Consider the following 22,115-nt stretch of genomic DNA (forward strand, 5'->3'; position numbering starts at 1 on the left):
CACCGCCAGGCACCTGAAAACTCTTCGCTGCTTTATTAGGATGCACCCACAGTACAGAGCCTCTCACATGGCTGTGAAAGGGGAAGGTTACATTTCTCTTTGGGAGCACCTTCATTTTTGTTTCTGTTACCACTTTGAAGAAAGTAAATCATTTTTCAAAGAAAGACATCTTAAATTCCAAGTGTTTCAGATTCAGCTTGCATTTTGTTGTGTTTGAAAAGGAAGTAGCATATTTTAGCCAGAGCTGGAAGATTGTTTTGTGGCATTTGAACTTTGATGTGGATCAGAAGTCTTCACTGTCTGGTTAAACCAGTCTATAATTTTCATATGCAACTTTTCATATCAAAAATGTTTCATTTTTACCTCTGCCGACAAACAGATGCTGTTTTAAACACACACACACACACACACACACACACGCACACACAATTAAATTGAAAACCAATACGAACCACGGCATTTCTAACAGGGAACATAAACTTTTGCTGCCCTCTCCTGCTAAAACAATAGAATACTACAATACCAAAAGATTGATGAGGCTAAAGCGCAATTTTCAAACGAAAACCAATGGATATGTCATTCTCATGAGACCTCAATCAAAAATCAGACAACAACCAGAAAATGTATTGGTAATATTTATATTTGAAAGTTCCCCATTGATACATGAGGTCTGGATTACAACTTATTTACAATAAGTGATTTCAAAAAAAAAAAAAAAGTAAAGAAAGAGAAGGAAGGGAGGGAACGGAGAAGGTAGAAGGGAAGGAAGGCAGGAAGGAGGCAGGGCGGGGCGGGGGGAAGGGTGGGAAGGAGGAAGGGAAGAAAAGGAAACCTATATTCATAGACATCATAAACTGGGATGTTTATTTCCAAGAGAGAGATTACTGCTGCTATCGTGCACAGGAAGCAGCACAAATTAACATTCCACTAGATCAAAATTTGCTCAACTTTCTCTCAAGATGCACAATCCTTTTAGATTTTCAAAATTAAATACTGAGAAATATAAAACACATTGCCAATATGCCTACTACAAAAATCCTTTGTGGGTCACTCCTTAACTTCACTCAGAGAAGCAGCTGAGCCAGAATATAAAAATAAAAATATTGATGTGCAAATAAAACACCACTGATCATGTCTGGTGCCACCTTTGTGCTACAGGTGACACAACTTTGTGATAACATTGGTAATAGCATCAAAAGAGAGAATCTCTTCATTTCCTGGGCCAGCTCAGTGCACCTAATTAAAGGCAAAGGACAAAACAGAAGGGGGGGAAGAAAAACACAGAAAAACTCTGAAGACTTAAAAATGCCAGTAACATCCATACATCTTCCCTTTCCCACCCCCCGATCCCCACAAAAAAATAAAAAAGCTTTTAAAGCTCTAAATATACTTTTTTTTTTTCTTTCCATAGTGTGATTGAGCCTAGGGCTATACATTTCTGTATAGCAGGTGCAATTACAAGCAATTCCTGGCTCTTTCCTGGACTGTCCCACGCATAGAAGGAGGTACAAAATAAATTAAACCCTTCCATTTAGGCAAGCAAGCCCAAGATGAAGGAGCATAACCCTGCTTGTGAGTATCCAGCGGCATCAAGGGTATTAGTTATTTCTTACTTTTTTAATTTTTTATTTTATTTTATTTTTTTATAAAAAACAGTCAGATGTCAGGGAGAGCAAAATATAATAAAATTTAAAGGAACAAAAACGCAACACGGGAGGGAAACAACTGGGGACCACTTGCACAACGAGAAAAGGAATGCATGCTTGATTCAAAGTATGAGATGGGTCAGTTCACTCACATGGTTGTTCTAGGCCCACAGCCTAAGACCTCGGCATCATTCTAAAACCACAGGGTTTGGTTTGATTTCGTTTTTTGTGTTTTGTGTTTTTTTTTTTTTCTTCCAAAGACACTCTTTATCCTATCCCTGAAACCAATATGGTAGGGATGAGGCTGGAGTGATCGTCACTCACTAACTACAATATTTGCTATTTAAAAAATATATTTATATATAGTTCTGGAAATTATGAAGCCAACAAAATAGAACACAAAGATGCATTTGTCACAATTAAGTCAGGCTGCAACAACAGCAGAAATGTGGGAAAGGACAGAGAGAGGGGGCTGCTGTGAATGCAGCAAGTACGGCCTTAACTATGTCACAGAGTGCAACAGTCAGGTCACCCCGGTTACTCTGCGCCACCGGACACAACATGACAGATGTCACATTGTCACTTTCGGTTTAAAAAAGGAAAGACAGCGTTTCTTCTCAGAAGTTGCCCTATACATTTTAGACATAAATTTATAATTGCTTCTGTACATATGTCTAAAATTCGGTTTTGTTCTTCTCAGTTTGGAATGGCCAACGTCCAGATTTAACATCAAGGGTATCTGTGCAGTCCTCACCTTTGCTCGGAGGCAGGCAGAGGTGCACGACAGGATCCTCGTTTTTCTCATCGCAAATGACTGCGTTTCGTTGTAATGGGCAGAGAGTTCATGAACCAGGGATTTTAAACGTCCTCTATCTAAAAAGATGAATTAATGGCAAACAAGTTTATACTGTCAAAAACAAATGTAATGCAGACTCAAAACTAACGGGGCTCGAATCAAAAGAGCTAAAGGAGATGATTTGTTACAAATTTATTTTTTATCTTTAGTGTTTGAACTTGCACCTTTGCTCCAGCACTTTTAAAGTAAGTTGTTTCATTTCAGCAGCCTCTGCCAGCTTTACATTGAATCCCCATTAATGTTCTTTAAAAAAAAAAAAAAAAAATCTTCATTCAATTAAACCATGTTGTGTTGGGTGTTGCATATGACTCTTTTACTGCTGTTTCTTTTTCAGAATTAACATAGCCAAGTTTTGGTTTTGTTTTACAAAGTTACTGAGATGACAATATCCATAATTAGCAGACTTTTTTTACGCACAAACTGTGACCTGATAATCCTGAAACACTTAATAGGGGAGAAAGGTCAGCGGCTTTTATTTTCCTTTTTTCTTGGAAACGATAAAACTGCATATTCTACTTTATATTTAAGTGGAAGGAAGAAAATATACAAGTCCATATTGATATTATATTTCTATTAAGAGCAACAACATTTCATATGTTCATGTTTGCTACTATCACAATTCAATACATGAACACAGAATCAGCCCTATGCCACGAATACTGCTGGAGGTGAAGGTTTAGGATTATCAACTCACTGCTGCCACGTCCATAACAAGCAAAAGCATCCTGAAAATAAATTCCAAAACACGTTATCTTTCAGTACATAATAATGCAACCGCATCAGGTTAAGTACATACTGGACACAAATTTCATCAGCATCTTATCTCCCCAAGACGTAGTAAGATTCCTCTTTTAAATACAAAGCAGAGAGCCAATAAGGTATAGATCTATAATACAGCCCTAAATTTTGTTTTTGTTTTTTTCTTAAACAATTTGGTCACAATGCACCTTTGATATAAAAGCATTTTTAAACTTTATTATTAATACTCAGGACATTAGGGATTTCCAGATTTTTTTTTTTTCAGTAGCATTTGTAGAACCACTTTTGGTAACAAATACAGTAGTTAGGAATACGCATCCAATTCAGAATGCATAATAATGTTTATCCTGAATCCTTTCTGGCTAAAAACAGGGCTGGCGCTATGATGAGATATAGAACGAGAATCTACAAAAAACACTGTAATATGTTTGTTTTTTCCCAGAGGCTACATCCTCTTTTGCTGGAATACTTTATAAATACATATTAAAAAGTAAGGCAACAACTCCAAACAGTCCAAGCTGTTTGCTCAACTCTCTTCCCAATTAGATTCACAATCCTGGTGATCAATCTCATGGTTGTACTGTTTAGTGTTTGTCTTTCTTATTACAAAATGGTCCAAAAGGATGTTTTCTGACATTTCTCAAACATCTCTGGTATGTGTGTTCAATGATGGATGCAACTAATACTGGTCAGGTACTGAAGCCTATGATGTCCCAGTACCTGTTTTCAAAGGATTCAAGACATTGATTTGGATCCACCATAAACTGGATGCATGAACCCAAAATTCCCTTCCCTACTATGTTTATCACCTCTTCTCTTTTACTACTAATTTTAAAACTAAAGGAGTACCAGGACTACCTGGTTACTGGAAAGATGTTCACTCCAGTAAACAAAACTTTTACCAGGGACCTTCACAATTCATGGCCCCCTTCCACATGGACATTCAACTCATGAAGATGTGCAAAAGGAAAAGATGTTAAATTACAGTCAAGTTATCCAGAGGAGGATGTTATACAAACTGATAAGGAAATGACAGTTTTTTTTTTCTTCCATTACTATAAATACATTTAACAGCTTAGCAGAAAGACAAGCTAAATTTAAGATTGTTCACATTTGAAAATTGTTTCATACTCTCTGCTAAGGATAAATAAGGAACTCCTGATAATAGAATTTTAACATAGCAATTTCATCAACAGATCTCTGAAGACTGCTTTTTGTTTTTTTGTGTGTTTTTTTTTTTTAAAGAGGGTTAGAACAATGATTATGTTTGCAAAGTTCTGAGAAGTCCATCTACTGTCCAAACTTTGGACTGAAGTCCTTTTTTTTTTTTCCTTTACTTAGAGACAGGTATATACAGTGCTGTTGTAATAATGAAACAAATGTGAAATCTACTGCAAAGGTGCACAATACAGAAAACTGTTCCTCCCATCTTCTACTACATAAATGTGTGACTCCACAGGTTAGTGATGCTGCTGTCGTTATTTCTGTTAAGTTGGAATTATGCCATCACGTCTAAGACCTCTCTTTAATTCCAGATCCTCCAGTTTTTTCCACAATTCTTCACGTTCCTTTTCTTTCTTTTTCTCACTGGGGAGAAAACAGAATACAAGGTAAACAACTAGGAAAGTCGGAAAAGATTACCTAACCGTAACTGCCCCTACTCTTCCCCCATGTATATTTTAGAAGTAGTCTTTGAAAAGTTTGGTATTAAGCTTGTGGGTATTTCTTCATTTCGGTTTTTCTCTTGCTTTTTTTTCTTCTTCATACTTACATACACAGAAACGTATGTACTGAGCAACAGATGACAAGACTATTTTAAGATTTCAAATTAATATTCATTTTTACTTAGCCTAACAATGAAAGTTAACTTCAAAATAACCAAGAAACAAAAATAGAGGTCACTTCTATGTATCCATTATCTTAAAGATCCAAAGGCGCATTAAGCGATTTTTATTGGGGATCTAGTTAAAATCTAATTTTCTCTTTGCCTCCAAAGAGTTTCTCAAAAGGGATGCTAGGGATGATACTGATGCAGAGAAAGTAGTAGGTCAAGAAAATATACTTTCCCTTTATTACTATCTATTTTCCCTACACCATGTGTAGTAAATCCTTTAGCAGAATCTTGTTCTTGCAAGTATTAATCAACCACAAAATCCATGTTATTAATTTATTCTATACCTATATATACCACCAAATAAAATGTTCTTTCTTTTGTGACTTGAGTTGTAACGATCTGGAAGGAACTTCATTGACAGTATCATGAATCAAATTTTTAATGTTCCAAGCCTTCAAATTTGGCTCAATACCAATTTGACTGGTAAATTTGATAAATTTTACTAAAAAACTGGACGTCCAAAATAGGGTCAACACATTTTTTTTGCCAAGGACCTTTTATATCACCATATTTTGATAAAAGAAAGGATGTTAATTTTAACATCAACCAGATAGAAAATACAAAATCAAGGAATATAGGACTATACCGTAAATTAAGTACATTCCCATTTATTAAAATAATCCACTGCTATCCCTAGCTTTCTCATACTGTGATGAACCAGTAAACAGCAGACTCAGGTAAGAGTTGTGAATCTGATCCTTCCTGAAAATGGGGGCCCTGCCATCTCAGCCATGGGGATATGGTCCCTGTGCCACTTTAGCTAGCCAGGCCTTAACCTCAGTTACAGTACAGTATGCACTCAGGGAAATCCACACAGGTTAAGTGAAAGCTGTATATAATTCCAATGCCTCATATTTTTTAATGTCATCCCCAAGTTTTAAAAAAGTATTTGAGATCTACGGCCATACAAATTAACCCCAATCTCTAGAAGTACTTAATTTTATATTCTCATTCTACTAGTCTTGAGGAAATATTTGATTCTGTAGTATAATAATATTATCATTTCATAATTAATATTTTGATAATTTAGGCCTTTATACTATGACTAGTGTCAGCTGTTTCAAATACAATCTGCACAATATGAATTCCAATGGGCATAACAATTTTTCCAACAGGTCTCTATCTGGTAATTTTGACTCTAAGAATTATATCTGCAGGGCAATAGAGACTAAATTAGATGATCCTCCAATCATGAATTCCAAATTCTTAACTGTAAGTAAGCTGTTTGGTAAATTAATCATTTTTGGTTTTTCAGTAAGGTTTAGGAATAATATTAGGTCTAAATAAATGTTACCATAGAACACTGATGGCCTTTTCATTTGGAGGGGGAAAAAGGTGTTAAGCAAGGGTTTAGGAACTTTTTAATTTTTAAAATTATTTATTTATTTTGAGAGTGTGTGTGTGAGCAGAAGAGGGGCAGAGAGAGAGAGAGAGAGAGAGAGAGAGAGAGAGAGAGAATTCCTATTAGGCTCCTCAGGTTCAGTGCACAGAGCCCGACGCAGGGCTGGAACCCACAAAACCATGGGCCACCCAGGGGTCCCAGGAACTTTCTCTGACTAAAACACAGGTTAAACATATGTTAGGTTCACACTGTCCTAATTTGAACTTTAAATTAAGTGCTGACATCATTAAAACACCCATCATCTTGTTCCTGAAGCATTTCATTCACATCTGTGATCAAGAGTTTTATGGCTGGGGCGCCTGGGTGGCTCGGTTGGTTAAGCATCCAACTTTGGCTTAGGTCACAATCTCACGGTTCATGGGTTTGAGCCCCGGGGTCAGGCTCTGTGCTGACAGCTCAGAGCCGGAGCCTACTTTGGATTCTGTGTCTCCCTCTCTCTCTGCCCCTCCCCTGCTCACACTTTCTCTTGGTCTCTCAAAAATAAATAAATAAACGTTAAAAAAATAAAAATTTTATGGCATTCAATACAATCTGTCCTGTGGAGCTTTCTTCCAGATGAGTTTTATGCTGACTTATTATACATCTTCTATACTGACAACTTTACCTTCAAATATTCTAAATATTTCTGATGTAGTTTACTGTCATTCCATTCTTTCCTACTTTTTTCTCTCTCTGTAGGTGGGAATTTTAAAGCTTAACCATACTGTCATGCTAGGATTACTGTCAAATTCTCTTCCAATTTCAATTTCACATCACACTAATGTTAGCATATGCATATAACAATGCTAGTTATTTCTTCTACTCACCATTTCCAGATTTGTAATACTTAAAAAATTTATCTAAACTGAAACACTTAAACTTGGTGCCATCCAGAAGTAAACTCTTCCATTTAGCTCTTCTCTAATAGTAGCAAATAAATCTCTTTCTTCCCTTTCCCTAGTCTCACATCCAGGGAGCAGCCAACGTTTCCATCTATTCAGTACAATCTTCTACTGATCGTTTAACAAAACATTACTCTTACTTTAAAAAAGTCCTTCTTTCATTAAAAAAAAGTCCGGGGGCGCCTGGTTAAGCGACCGACTTCGGCTCAGGTCGTGATCTTGCCGTTTCCGAGTTCGAGCCTCGCATCGGGCTCTCTGCTGACAGCTCAGAGCCTGGAGCCGGTTTCAGATTCTGTGCCTCCCTCTCTCTCTCTGCCCCTTCCCCACTTGTGCTCTGTCTTTCTCTCTCAAAAACAAATAAAGGTTAAAAAAAAAATTTTTTTTTTTTTTAAAGTCCACTCATGGTAAGTCACTCCAATACACCAGATCTTCAGAATCAACTTCACCAAGTCTATTCCTGGGCCCCTTGGTCAATAGGTATCCTTTTCAAGGATTTGGTCTATTTAGTTTAAATGATAAGCTACCAAAATTCAATACATATGAATTAATTTAATTCAATTTGAATATTTTAGAAATAAGGTCTTTATTTCTCTTAATGGGATTCTACAGATTTTTCTTTCATCCTTATTGAAAGAGGATAATAATTATGGGTTTTCAGTTGCTATAAAAGAAAAGGACATTATGTAAAACACACTCTTTAATGGTACGCCACAGTATGAGAATGTGCCCTTTATTTCCTCTACTTAAATAACACTTTTAAATAAAGACTTTAAGAGTTTGAGCCAAGGAGGGTTATAAACGTAATAATTTACAACTGTAAACAGCTAAATTGAAAGTTCCTTAAATTACAAGTACGGCACAACATATCCCATAAGTGATATTTATCCCAATATTGTATAAAATACCCCAGCCTCTTCTGCCTACAGGTAAACCACTTGCCATATTCCATGATTCAATTGGCTTTTCAATATAACCACATTCTGGTAATTTTTTTTAAAAAATCACTATGATAGTCCTCTGCCCCGCCACCAAACCTTTCCCCTCATTGCTCTTTTTATCAGTAAAATGTAAGTAACACATGCAAAATCAGGCAAAGCAAAGAAGCAAGGGAACCACACATAGCTCTGTTCAGGAGGTTCAGCAAGGTCTTGGGTCTGAATGCTCGTACACACCCCTGGGATCTTCTAAAGTCCATAGTATACAAAGTCCATACTGTACAAAGCTGACATTTGCTTCTGGATCAAAGCGAAACCAGAAGCCCAACTACTAACAAGCTCTCTAGACCTTCCTCAAGTTCTCCAAGTAGATCGATGTCAAGGTCTGAATATTTGCATCCCATCCTGCCCAAAATTCTTAGGTTGAGATCCTCACCTTCAAAGGTGATGTGTTCAGTAGCTAGCCTCTGGGGAGAAGATTAGGTCATAAGGTGGGGCCCTCATGAAAGGTATTAGTGACCTTGTAAAAAAGATCCCACAGAGATTCTCTGTCCCTTCTATCATGTGAAGACACAGTGAGAAGGTGCTGGCTATGAATCAGAAATGAGGGCCCTTATCTACCATGCTGGCACCATAATCTTGGCTTCCTGCCTCCAGAACTCAGAGAAACACATTTCTATTGTTTACAAGCTACCCATAAAACACCCGTATGTGGTATTTTGTTAGAGCAAACCAAACGGACCAAGACAAACTCTTTTAGAAAGTCGGACATGTTGAACAAGAAATAATGAAGTTGAAAAATCACATATAAATGAAATCAAGAAGGGCTTTACTAAGCCATAAGCATTTATGTAAAGAATTCAACTGGTTTTTCCTCCCTTTTGGTCGCAAACATTTCAAAATTTGTATAATACCAGACTCTTCACCTCCAAGTTCTTTTCACTGTCCTTTACGTCCTAATGAATTTGTTGTGTTCTAGAGCAGAAAGTAAGTTCTGGGCCAAAGAGCTAAACAAAAATGGTGCCTCACCCCTCTTGCTGGAGCGAAGTATACAAGGTCTGCCCAATTCTAGCTCAGATAAGTCCAGAATGGGAGTGAACCCGGATGGCAAGCTACCTGATGGATTCCTTAAATGGGCCCGAAATACCAGTTACATGCCAGGCCCTTAACTCTGAGGCAGAAGAGACACATGACTGAAGGGAAGGAGGAAAGCAGCCTTTCTCAAACTGACCCCTTGCTCCCTCGTGGCACACCAATAAAGACACAGCAAATGAGCATGCAAAAGTGAACACAGAAAGAAAGAAAAGTGTGTTGCTTATGATTTCGGGTGCGATCGGACAACTGCGGCAAAGAGCAAGGAGAGAACTCAACAGTTTTGTGCACAGCTGACAAAAAAGCTTTAAAAAGTTACCGCTGACGATCTGACTTGTATGTGGCTGTCAGCTCATCAAACATGGTGCTGTTCATCTCCATAAATGCCTTCAACACATTATACACTAGCGCCACGATAGCCCTGGGAAGCACAGAGACAAGAGAACACGTTGGTTAGTCTTGCATAATGGGAGCTGCATGGAAAGAGGGAGAGTGGAACCTGTGTCTGAACGAGCTCCTTGTACTGCAAAATCTCCATCCCTTTTCAGTTGCCACAACTAGAAACGACCTACAGTTCATGTCCACACCAAGAGAGTTCCATTCTTCACTGTTCCGGGCAAGATACCTTTCGGAGGGGTTGGCAGGATTAGAGAAAGAAAAATCTAATTCTGCCCTTCTAATTATTGGTACCCAGAATAGACTTGCCTGTGGGCACTTGTTAACTTCATTTAATACAAAGGCAAGAATAAAAATAAAGCAACTTCACCCTAAAAAGGAGCACCTGTGGTAGGACTAACCTTAGAGATCAGAATTTGCACAGAATTTTATTTTTAAAGTGATAATATACATAATTCATCAAAATCAAAAGCTGTTCTCATGGAAACAAATATGTATGTTATTCATATTCAAAGACAGGATACCGAACCCCTGTAAGTTGGGCAGTTTAATGAGTTGAGTTTCTAGTTGTGATCTGGTTCAGTCCATTCACTCCTGCTAAGTTCCCTCGCCAACCCAACACATGTGTCGCTGAGGTGACCGGCAAGCTGGTGATGGCTGCCGTTAGCTGTGGAACATAGCTAAATGGCCAAAATGGCGGCACACAGATTCATCAAGTGGAAGAATAAGCTCTTGACGTCTTCAGGACTATGCCCATGACGGGCTCGATATCTTCAGACTAGAGTCTAAACAGCACTGCCCTTTGCAAAAATGCCCATTACTTCTGTTTTGCCAACAAATCTGCTACCAACACCACTGAAGAAGGCACTGGTAAAAGTCAGGCCATAGGTCAAAAAAACCGTGGGTTTGATACTTCCAAAACATAAATGTACCTGCTGTGTCGTTCTGCCCTGTGCCTATTAAAAGGAAAACTTAAGCTCCCTTCTGTTGAGGGAAATGACCTTCTCACATACAATGGATAGTGACGGACAAGAGCCAGATACAGTGCACTGAGCAGCTACAGATACTTGCCAAAACCACTCTCTACGTCCCCAAGAGACTACCTGCATAATGAGAATTATTTACCAGTTCTTTATTTTTATGAGTTTTAATAACAAAATTTGGCAAATTTGAAAAATAAGAAATGTGATATTTTACAGTTGTATGCAAAACTTCTAAACGCATACTAGGAATATACTTAATTACATCTTACTAATATCATATCCACACTAAATTTTCTTTCTATTCCAGAGACACATGTAAAGACATTCAAATACAGAATGCTTTAACCTTCATAGGACTAGATGTTAAACATATCCTTCAGTGATTTTAAACTTGTCTTCCTAGAGAACATTTGTAATGACAGACTTGGGTTTTTAAGAAATGGATCGTGCTAAAATGCAAATCAATTCAAAGCACTTTCCTCCTTAGGACTCCTTAGTATTTCCTTATCATCCACTGGTGAAGGTTCATGTGGGGAGGGAGGTGAACTCTCCCTTTTCACCCCATCTTCTAGCCACCTCCCCAAAAGACCTGGTAATTTAGCCCTCCCAAACTTACAGGTTTCAGAACCTGACAGGTGCTTTTTATGTGTTTGTGCCTTTTAATGTGATGATGAGACTATGAAAGGGCTTCCCCGTCCCATCCACCTGCCACATTGCTTTAAGAATCCTTTTGAGCATTACCCCCTCGTCAATGTCAGCAACCCTCTCCTCTCACTTCAGACCACCCCCCAAAAAGCTCTGCTACATTCACAGACAAGTCAGGAGCCCCTCATGGAAGCAGAGATTTTAATGTAACTGCACTTAAAAAACACTGTTTTATAAAATATGTTTACTTGTAGGTCTCCCCAACCAGCTAGTGAATTTCTAAAAGACAGGAGTTTTCACATATCTGTCTTCACCAACAGGCACAGCATCTGGCACATGGCAAGACTTTATTAAGCAAAAGAGAAAGAGGGAGGAAGAGAGGGAAGGGCGAGGAGGGAGGATAGGAAGAAGAGGGGAGAAACTGAAAACCTACGGATTCCAATGTTCTTTTGAAATCCTATAAAGACTGGAAAACATGATGGGAAGGATGACATTCGAGTTTTCTTCTATCAAACTCATGATGTATTCATTATTCCAATAATACAGTGCCCTTTCCGCCACCTTTAAAAAGGAAAAGAAAAAGAAAATATTAAGAGAGCAAAAAAGACAGATAAAACAAAATTAAAATCTCTCCAAACAAAAATATTTTAAGACTATTTTTATATCATTCAATCAAATGTGAAATTAAGTATTAATCACACTTTACATTGTTGTGGATTTCAAATCTTTGAGAGAGTTCCCAAAAGGTTCATCAATTAGGGGAAGGAAAAAAGTTTCCCTACCTATTATTTCTCTGTATTCTCCTTCAATACTGCCCATTTCATCTGAGCTCACATCTTCCCTCCCAACACTCCAAACACCTTTCCTCTCTAATGCACACTGCCTTCCTCAAGTCTTCAACTCTCTTCTGGCTCCCTTCTTTCATCCTACACACTTCAGACCAACCCCAGGGCCCGGCACGTGGCTGACATTCGGCCACCAGCTGCTGAGAAACACCCAGCTACCCGTCCCCACAGGCCAGTCACATTTGCTCAGCTCGTCCCCTGGCCCGGCCACTGTGCCAACACTGCACACAGGACGTCCCATCCTTGCCACCGTCCGAGGAATAAGGTCGTGTGCTCCTTGCAGAGATGGAGACACTGAGTCTCAGAGAGGCTAACAACCTGGCAAGCTCACATTGCCAGTAAATGGTGAGCACTGGGACTCCAGGCTCGTGACCACACTCTTTCCACAGTTTATTTCTGGTCCCTTCCTTTGAACTGCATCAGCCAGGAGAAAGTCACTCAGTTCCTGGACTTAGGGACACTGGCTTGTGCAGACACCTGCTTGCTATGTCAGGTCCCTTTTCTCTGACCACCATGCTAGCCAATGGACTCTATGAATTCAAGGGAAGGCAAAAAAAAATAACCTAAACAATCTCAAAAGGAACCTAAAATAAGAATAACCAAACCCCAAATCTCAAAAAGGCTAAAATCTTGACAAGGGTGCTTTTTAGAGTTGCAGAAAAAGAAAAAAAGAGTGGCTTCTTTCATTCAGAGGGATTAAAAAATTACATTCTAATTTAATGAATTAAATTTACATTAAATTTAAATTTAATAATTTAATGAAATGGTACAAGATGTACCCACCAATAGACTCTGAGAAATTAAGCCTTTCCATTTACATTATTCAACTTGCTTCAAAAAAAAATCCCGGGCCTCATGAGGCACTAGACCCTGAGAGTACAAAGAAGACAGTCATTATTGAATGTTTAGTACATGCCAGGCACCGTGCTATGTGTTTCACACACACACGACCTTATTGAATCCTCATGACCTCACGATGGCACAAGCGCCATCATTTCCATTTTGCAAATGAGGAAAATAGAGCCCAGAGTATATAAGCCATTGCCTCAAATCCGCATAGCTAGCAAGTGGCAGGTTCCAGAGTCCCTGCTCTTAACTTCTTTACTCTGTTATCCCCTTGGAGCTCATATGCCAGCAGGGGAAGGGGGGATCTACGGGCCTAGCCTATGTAACCCGTGACAGATGCTGTACCGATAAAGAAGAAACAAAGAGCCCGAGGAAAGAGTGGAATGAACAATCTGGATGACCTGAGGGAGAGGAGGAGTAGCAGCAATGTAACACAGGCGGTAGCATCTAAATGGGGCTCTGAAGGATGAAGCAAAGAAGGATAAGGCATTCCAGGCGGAGGGAATCACAGGAAAGGACGGCAGAAGTGCTAACATGGACGATGGGTCTAGAAACCATGAAGCATAAGGCGTGGCTGAGGCAGGCAGAGCCAAGGACAAGAGGGAACGGGGTTGAGGCTGCTCTGAAACTTACAACCAAAGGGAAGAACTTTTAAAGAGCCCACCAGAGGATGCTGGTACAGAAGGAGAAACCTAGGATTTTCCAACATCCAATTACAAGTCTAATGTTTACCTGCTACTTAATGCTAACAAGTATTTTAATGGATGTATGTGTTACTATGCAAAATCACTTACAGAAAGTCAGTATCCAGCAAAGCCCCTTAAAGAGGAAAGGCAATGCTTATGCAAAGCAAAAATTAGCATGTCTAACACTAGGACAGAACCACTAGTTTCCTGGGACCCACGGTCCTCCTTGCACATAGAGTGGTCTCTAGTGGGAGCCGTCTGACCTCCAAGCCACACGGTGGGCAAGTAGTGAAAGGCATGTGACTACACACAGTGGCGCTTGAAAAATGTTTGCTGGATACACCAAGGAACACTTAGGAAATGAATAAATAAGAACCTCTTTGGGGCACCTGGGTGTCTCGGTTGGTTAAACGTCCGGCTCTTGGTTTCAGCCTCAGGCCATGATCTCATGGTTTGTGAGATCGAGCCCTGAGTTGGACTCTGCGCTGACAGCACGGAGCCCACTTGGAATTCTGTCTCTCTCTCCCTCTCTCTGCCCCTCCCCAGCTCGTGTGCAAGTGCGCACTCTATCTCAAAATAAACATTTTAAAAATTAAAAAAAAAAAAAGAAAAGAAAGAAAAAGAAGAACCTCTTTACTGTCCTTCTTTCTTTAGTTCTAAGTCTTACTTCTGTCAAATAATTTTGAATTATTTTTTCTTTCTGCTGTGGACTACACTGCCTCCCCCCACCCCCCCCCCCACCCCCCCTGCCCCGGCCAAATTCATATGTTGAAGCTCTAACCCTCAGTGTGGGTGTATATGGAGACAGGACTTTTAGGAGGTACTTAAGGTTAAAAGAAGTCATAAGGGTGGGGTCCTAATCCAATACGCTTGGTGGTCTTAAGAGGAGGAAGAGGGAGATCTTCTCTCTCCTCACACACACACCAAAGAAAGGCCATGTGAGGACACAGCAAGAAGGCAGCCAGCCATCTGCAGGCCAGAAAGGGAGCCCTCACCAGAAGCAGGCCAGGCCGACACTCTGATCTCAGACTTCCAGCCTCCACAACTGTGAGAAATACATTTCTGTGGTTTAAGCCACATGGTCTGTGGTGTTTTGTTATAGAAGCCTCCTGTGATCTGAATGCCTGTGTCCCCACAAAACTCATATGTTGAGATCCTAACCCCCAAAGACCATGGTATGAGTACAGGGGGCCTTTGAAAGGTACTTAATGTTGTAAGAATGGAGCCCTCATGAATGGGGTTAGTGCTGATACAATAGCACTGATAAGTAAGGATACAAGAAATCTGCAACTCTGAAGAGAGGCCTCACTCAACTGCGCCGGTACCCTGATCTCACACTTCCGGCCTCCAGAAACATAGAAATAAATTTCTCCTGTTCATTAGCCACCCAGTCTGTGGTACTTTGTTACAGAAGCCTGAATGGACATAGCAGTAGCTGACTAGACACTGTCTCCTTTCTAAAGCTTCTGAGCATCATTTAAGGCTCCCTGGTGATCTTAAAAGACATTTGGCGGGGGGAGAAAAAAGGAGAGAGAGAGAGAGTGTCAGTCGGTTCTGGTCCTTGCTTTCCACAATGTCAAACGTCCTGATGAAAACTGAAAAGTAAGTTAGACAATCCAGAAGCCTGAGCACTCAGGCCATGCATAATATGCAAACACCGACACAGTATCCTGCAATTGTGTTTTGGTCTGTTTATCTGGACATGTGTTGTATCATCTGAATGCAACGTAACGGTTCATATAAATGGCTTCCACTTTTTTTTTCTCTGGGTTGGCTTTGTGGTATAATCGCTAGACTGTCACAAGATCATTGCCTTAACATACTAACACGTCTTTGGGTCAAAAATTAAAACGACAACTACAGCCAATTGTCTCCTACCTACTCAGGATACTGACAGCTCAGGGGAAAAGTTCACCATCGAGTCTACCATGTTAACAGTGTGTGATTCTGTGCTACCAGCTACAATCTGAACAATCTGTTCCGGTCAACAGGCAGCACCTAAACAGTTAATCTTCAAGGTCTGTGATTTGGACCTTGGTGAAACAGTGCCCTTTCAAACAGTGAAAGGGCATAAAACCTAACATGTTTTCGCTCCAGGTCACCCCCTTCCCTCTTGTGTGGGTTCTGCAGCACTGCGGCAATAGGCCCAGTTGAGGAAAAGGTGGCTGGGTTCGCTTCCCTGTGATTCCCCCAGAGTGGCCACAAGGAGGCAGAGTGGTGCCACGGGAAGGTCACCAACGTTCACAAGAAGCTACACTGAAGGGACTCACCTCCTTATGAACTCGGGGCCTTGAGCAAATCATTCTCTGAATTTCAATTTTTTCTTCTAGAACACAGCAGGCAGGGAGGGTGAGGGGGTGGGGAGAGCCCCGTAGGATAATTTGAAGTTTACAAAGAATGCATGTAAAGCATCTAGCACAGTACAGAACGTGTGTGTTCTGTCTCTTAAGCTTTATTTCGCATTCTCTCTTACACTCTGCAGGAACCCTACCAGTCCACCCCTTACTCAGCCATTTTACTGGAGACAAATTACTTTACCACTTCGAACTTCAGTGTTCACATCTGTAAAACTTGTAATGCCCTCCTTGCAGAGTGATCATGAACACTGAAGTCACTAGACAGAAAGCATCATCACGGTGGCTGTCCTATTACAGGTGTTCAACATAGAGGAGGTCATTATTAAAATTATTATCATAGGAGAAAATAGCAAATAAAAAACAACAGGTAGCTAGTGTCCATTACATTTCTTTCAATACAAATAAAATTTTACCAAACAACATATGTTGCACAGGCCACTCTGGCTCATCCTCTATTACTAACCTGAAAATGGGGGCTAGATACACATTTGGCAATTTGTTTAAACAAAGGTTCTTGGATTTTAACAAACTGGGAGGGTTCGATCACATCCAATATTTCTTCCAGCTCCCCAAGGAACATGACCTGTAAGTACATACAAAACGCAAAACCTCAGGTACTTCGTTAAAAAATCCAAATGAATGATGAGGAGTCATGAGAGTTTGTAATGTTTTAAGAAAAATTTACACATAAAACCAAACAGGAAAAAATTAGGCATTGTCTTACGTTAGATGCTCACTTCATAAAGAATTCACCAGAGGGTACTTATGAAAAGCAAAGTCCCTATAGCTTTGAAAATATGATTCCATTTACTTTGGAAAAATTCCTCTACGTGCTACATCTAACCCAGAAAGGTGGGGGGGGGGGCACTTACATGTGATGGCAGGGCCCTTGGGAAACAGCAATGTCCCTGGGGCTCTCCCCTCTTTTGCTCTCACCTGGCTAGCATCTGCCTCCCTACTCTTATTTTTCAAACAGTGGGAAAAGCGGTCCTCCTGCATGATGAACAAAGGTCCACAGTGGCGCATGCAGGTATCTGCTAAGTGTTTCAGCCCCTGCTACGTGCTAGGTGCTCCCGTAGGCTTCACCAGTTAACAGAGACGGAGAGACACAAATGAGCAGGTTCACCCACATGCAGGTACCATTTTAATCCCATTAGCACGCACTGAGCCCATCTCCACGCCTCCACACACTTACGTACACACACACACGTAGCGCGCACAACTGCCCACCCACCATAAAGCACAACGAGTCTCAGCCTCGGCACTATGTGTCTCAAGAAACTGAGCTTTTAGATCACAAAATGGAGCCAAATCAATAGCACAGTCGACTGTTTTAAATACAACGGAAAACTTACAGAGAAATAAAAAAGAGTTACCCATTTAGGCACGGAAAAATAATTACCTTAAAAAAAATTAACTATGCAATTAAAATACGACATATGACAACGTTTTCAAATCTTGAGGTGCATCTGGGCAGCAATGTAGAGTTTAATTTTGCCTAACAGGTATTAAAAAGTCAGATGACTTCCTGAAATTGTATAAAGTAGGGTTTTGGAGAATTGAAACGGATTTGAAAAGGAGGGTATTTCTGTTAAAAGTAATACAAAGTAGGCAGCTGACTCTTGCCATTTGTCAAGACACATAGAGGAGTTCTCCCCCAAGTCTCCCAAAATGTCAAGCTAACAGATGACCTTTCCTGCTGGGCCATTTTCCACATGGTTTCTATAGAAGAGTGAGTGCAGGTCTGGCACCCAGCTAGGCTCACAGCTAAGCTAAGAGACTTCCTCCCCTACAACCTCCTCACAGGGCACATGGCTGGTTAGGTCTTAGCAAAAGTACAAATGACTGAAGGTCAGGGATTTCCAGGGCCACTTCTGAAGAGCTGGAACTAGAGGTCTGTAACACAGTTTACAATTGTAGACAGTAAGATCCCATCTATACTCTATTTTAAAATGGGGAGTATTTGGGCTGGTGGCTTTAGCACCTATCTACAGCAACACCAAAACCTCCACACCATGAGGGTGGCCACTAGAAAGGTGACTTCGATAAAGCTAGACAGTGGGGCACGTGACCGGAGCCTGCCTTGGGCTTCCCTGGGACTGAGCGGAGCGTGATAAAAGTTCAGGGTTCAGGAATCAGGGTGGCGGATTCTGACCCACTCCCTTCCACTTAGCGTCTACTCAGGCAGGCTGCTTCAGCTCTCCATGCTTCCATTTTAAAACTAGTAACATGTGAATATTTACAGACCTGCCTGACAGAGATAAAATGAAGATTAGACGAGATCATGGATTTTTACACATACTTATCGGCTCAGAGCCTGACACTCTACAAAGTATTTAGTAAGTTATTAACACGCTGACATTAAGCACTTACCTCTTTTTGACTACATGTTTTAGGCCAAAATTTCATTAACCCCCTAATAACCTAAAATGAAAAGGAGAAAAACAATGGTACTTAATTGTCCACATAGACTCTATGAAAAGTAGTCATTTTGAAGTCTTTTGAAATTATGGAAAAAATACTTACTGGTTCTGTGAGTGAAGGATCTTTCTCCAGAAACTGTACTATGCAATATGCCAGCTGGAGAAACAGAAAAATGAAAGACAAAATTGGAAATGCTATATACTCAAAAGGGCTCAAAGATACATCAAAACTTCCTACAAAGTTTCTAGACTCTGGTTTTAGTAATTTCATGTTCAATTCATTCTAAAAATATAATATATATAAAATGAAATAAAAAGCTACTTTTTCAAGCCAAAGATTGACACTAATAACGCCCCAGGGGAATTTTGTTAAAAAAAAAAAAAAAAAAAAAAAGGATACTGAGACATGAAGTATCCAGCTAATGAAAAGCAGAAATATCACATTCAGTATATTCTGAAAGTATCTCATCTACATACAGTCTAAGCTACATCGCATGGGCTTCCTTTCTCTCTGTGCCAACATCAACAGCACGGGGTTTTACTGTGGCTCCAGAAGAGTCCTACACGAAAGGCAGGCACTTACTAACCTCTTGCTGACCGCCTAAAGTGGCCCATGCAGGCTGAAGCGGTTTCGTGAAGAGATAAAAGGTTGTACCTGCCACAGTTAGAACCAGGAGAAATGTGAAGTTTTACATCTGATGCTAGCCCAGCTAGGTAAGAATTCTTTTACACGATCATGAAATGTGATTTCAAAAACCAGAGGCAAGATTTGTAAAAGGGCTCGTAAAGATTTTTGGACAAGAAATCCACCCTTGCGAAACAACATTTTGATGGTGTTCGAAATTAGAAACATATGGACTAATTTTTCCTCGAAACACAGAATTTCACATTTAAAGAGGAACACTGCTCAGAAAAATGTGTGACATTTTTATGCAAACTCAAAACATTCCCATTGGTTTGGAATACTAAAATTAAAATGCCACTACATCATTTATCTGTCCCCTAGGGACACACGTACCACGCAAGGCAGTGTTAGCATGGAAACCAGACTTGGGACAAGACAGAGGATGCTTTTTAAAGTCATAGAGGCTAAAAATAAAAAGATGTGAAAGTACTGATTGATTTGTTTACTTGGGAGTGTGTTTATTTGCCTGGAGAAAGTGAGAAGGAAACAGTGAATTAACCAAGAGAGGGGGCAGAGAGCAAGTGACAGGCTGATGCAAATGAGGATGAGATCAAACATTCCAGAACACTCAAAAACGATTACAAGTCCAGAGATCTAAATCTGGAAAACACATATATTTTATTCTATGTTCAATATATAATTTTGTGCACTAATCAAGTCATTAAAGTTCTCTGTAAAATGAGATGGCGGAATAGATGTTCCTCCCTCTTGAAAAATACTCCCATGATTCCCTTATGCATAGAAAACATTAACACACATTTTAATTTTCCTTGGGAAGTATTTTATACTTGAACGAGTTTGTTTGTTTGTTTACGTAAGGAAATATCAATATCAAAGAAACACTGAGTTTATAAAGTTTTAATTTTGCTTCCAAAAGAACTTGCATAAAATTCTACCTGGGCATGGAAGAGTGATAGGCTCCTGACAGTGTGTAAAGGGATCAACACTTTCACCAGAAACTGTTTGTGTTCTGCCTTAAGAGGTAAAGCAAAGCCATTGATAATACTAGGAAAAAGAAAAAAGAAACATGAATTAGCAGCGTGATCACAACCAGCTAAACCGAGACCACCTGTTCATGGAAGGACCAGGTTAAATCGGAATCAGTTTCTGTTGGGTCCAGAACAACCTAAACCCCACCCCAGTGGCATCCAAGATTTCCCAGTTACTTCAAAGAGCACATTTAAGCAGGAAGGAAATTAAAGAAAATTTGCTGATGATCTCCTGGCATGGGCTCTCATGCTCTTAAACCGAGTAAATGATTCTGAGCAACAGAAAGCTGTTCGATCAAAGACTCTTTATTTTTCCTTCCCCCTAAAACTGCTCACTTATGACCCTTTCCGTTTGTAGACATCATTCCTGGAATTTCTTCTCAGACCAAGAATACCACAGATATAGAGCCCAGCCTGGGGAAATCACAGAAAAAACCATGGGACTCCACCTTCTTTTTCTCCTCCTATTAGGGGGAGAGACTAAGTAATCACATTGTCCAGTTACATTAACCTCCCTTGTGTGTAGAAACCTACACAACAGCTGTCTCTTTCCAATTCATTCCACTCGTCCAGGCAGCAGCTGTTCAAGAACTACACCTGGGTACATGGCTCCTGTGAAAAAGGCAATCCTTCCAATTTATCTGAACTTGTGGTCAAAAGATATGGCAAAGGACAGGTAGCCCAGAAACTAACAAGAAAGAATAAGGTGTTTGGGAGTAACTGGCCTGGCTGCAATCAGATGTACTGTCTCTGTAGCAATGAACAAACTGTTAGCTCTTTCAGTCATTCCGGTAGAATTAGGAATGCCTAATTGTGGAACAAGGGGGAACAAGAAATCACGTCTTGTAGGGTCAGCTGGGAAATAGGCTAAGGCACAAATTAGAGTACCCAATGTACATACAGCAAGAGATCTAGGTCAGAGTTGCCCTGTGCCACCTGAATCTAATTTGCAAAATGTTATTCACCTGAGATTAGCAATTAGCTAAAAATGTGCTTACCTTCCTAATATTTCCAGCAGTTCGGCTACACCATTGAAGTGTTCTGTTTCATAAACAAACCTTTTTTAAAAAGGAAAGAAAGAATAAAGTCAGTACATGATGTTCAAATATTTGATGTTTACTTAACACTTCTATGAAACCACCAATTTTACTCGTCTTCCCCCCCACCCTTCACTTACCTTAGAAAAATATTGTTAATCTGTTTTCGGATAAATGCTCTAAGACCAAGAAATTTGCCATAAATTCTGTGTAAGACTGTTTTTAAGTAGTCCCGTTCCCGGGGGTCTTCGCTGTCAAATAGCTCCAAAAGCTGTTGTAAATGAAAGACAGAGTAGAAGTCAGAAGTGGTTTCAGGAAAGGATTTAGGAGTTCTGCCACTCATGATTTAAAATCCCTCCCTCCTTTCCTTCCTCAAAAGTTTATTATGGGCCAGGCACAGTGCTAGTCTTTGGAAATACAAAGATAAATCAGTCAGACAAGGGGCTTACATTCTAATGAAGAGATAAACACAGTAACAATCATCGTAACAACAGTAAGAGGTAACACACATACTGCACTTAGCACGATTATCATGCAACTTTCTAAGCAATCTGCTTATGTTAATCCTTCCTATAAAGTAGTGTTATCCCCATTTTACAGATGAGGAAATTGGGGCTCAGAGATCGTTGGGCAACTTGCCCTCGGTCTCACACTAATAAATGGCAAAGCTGGGGTTGGAAACCAAACAACTGATGCCCTAGAGTCTGTGATTTCAGCTGCCACACTCCTATAACAAACTACCTACTGAGCTCATGTTC

The 22,115-nt window shown here is 40.0% G+C and overlaps 1 protein-coding gene across 3 annotated transcripts in view; it reads right to left on the reverse strand.

Moving 5' to 3' along the window:
• Window positions 1–624: 624 nt before the first annotated feature.
• PPP2R5E (protein phosphatase 2 regulatory subunit B'epsilon) overlaps window positions 625–22,115 on the reverse strand; it is a 147,711-nt gene continuing 126,220 nt past the window's right edge. For 2 of the 3 annotated variants that reach the window (XM_047861354.1, XM_047861353.1), the window contains exons 6-14: window positions 21,498–21,628; window positions 21,319–21,378; window positions 20,228–20,336; window positions 18,750–18,803; window positions 18,597–18,647; window positions 16,687–16,806; window positions 11,923–12,050; window positions 9,785–9,886; window positions 625–4,848 (exon numbers count right to left, since the gene is read on the reverse strand). In XM_047861354.1, coding sequence (XP_047717310.1) covers window positions 4,749–4,848; window positions 9,785–9,886; window positions 11,923–12,050; window positions 16,687–16,806; window positions 18,597–18,647; window positions 18,750–18,803; window positions 20,228–20,336; window positions 21,319–21,378; window positions 21,498–21,628 — 855 coding nt within the window. In that variant the 3' untranslated portion in view covers window positions 625–4,748. The remainder of the gene's footprint in view (window positions 4,849–9,784; window positions 9,887–11,922; window positions 12,051–16,686; window positions 16,807–18,596; window positions 18,648–18,749; window positions 18,804–20,227; window positions 20,337–21,318; window positions 21,379–21,497; window positions 21,629–22,115) is intronic. The other variant, XM_047861356.1, reaches the window with a different exon arrangement.

This window comes from Prionailurus viverrinus, chromosome B3 (assembly GCF_022837055.1).
Source record: "Prionailurus viverrinus isolate Anna chromosome B3, UM_Priviv_1.0, whole genome shotgun sequence".
Lineage (NCBI taxonomy): Eukaryota > Metazoa > Chordata > Mammalia > Carnivora > Felidae > Prionailurus > Prionailurus viverrinus.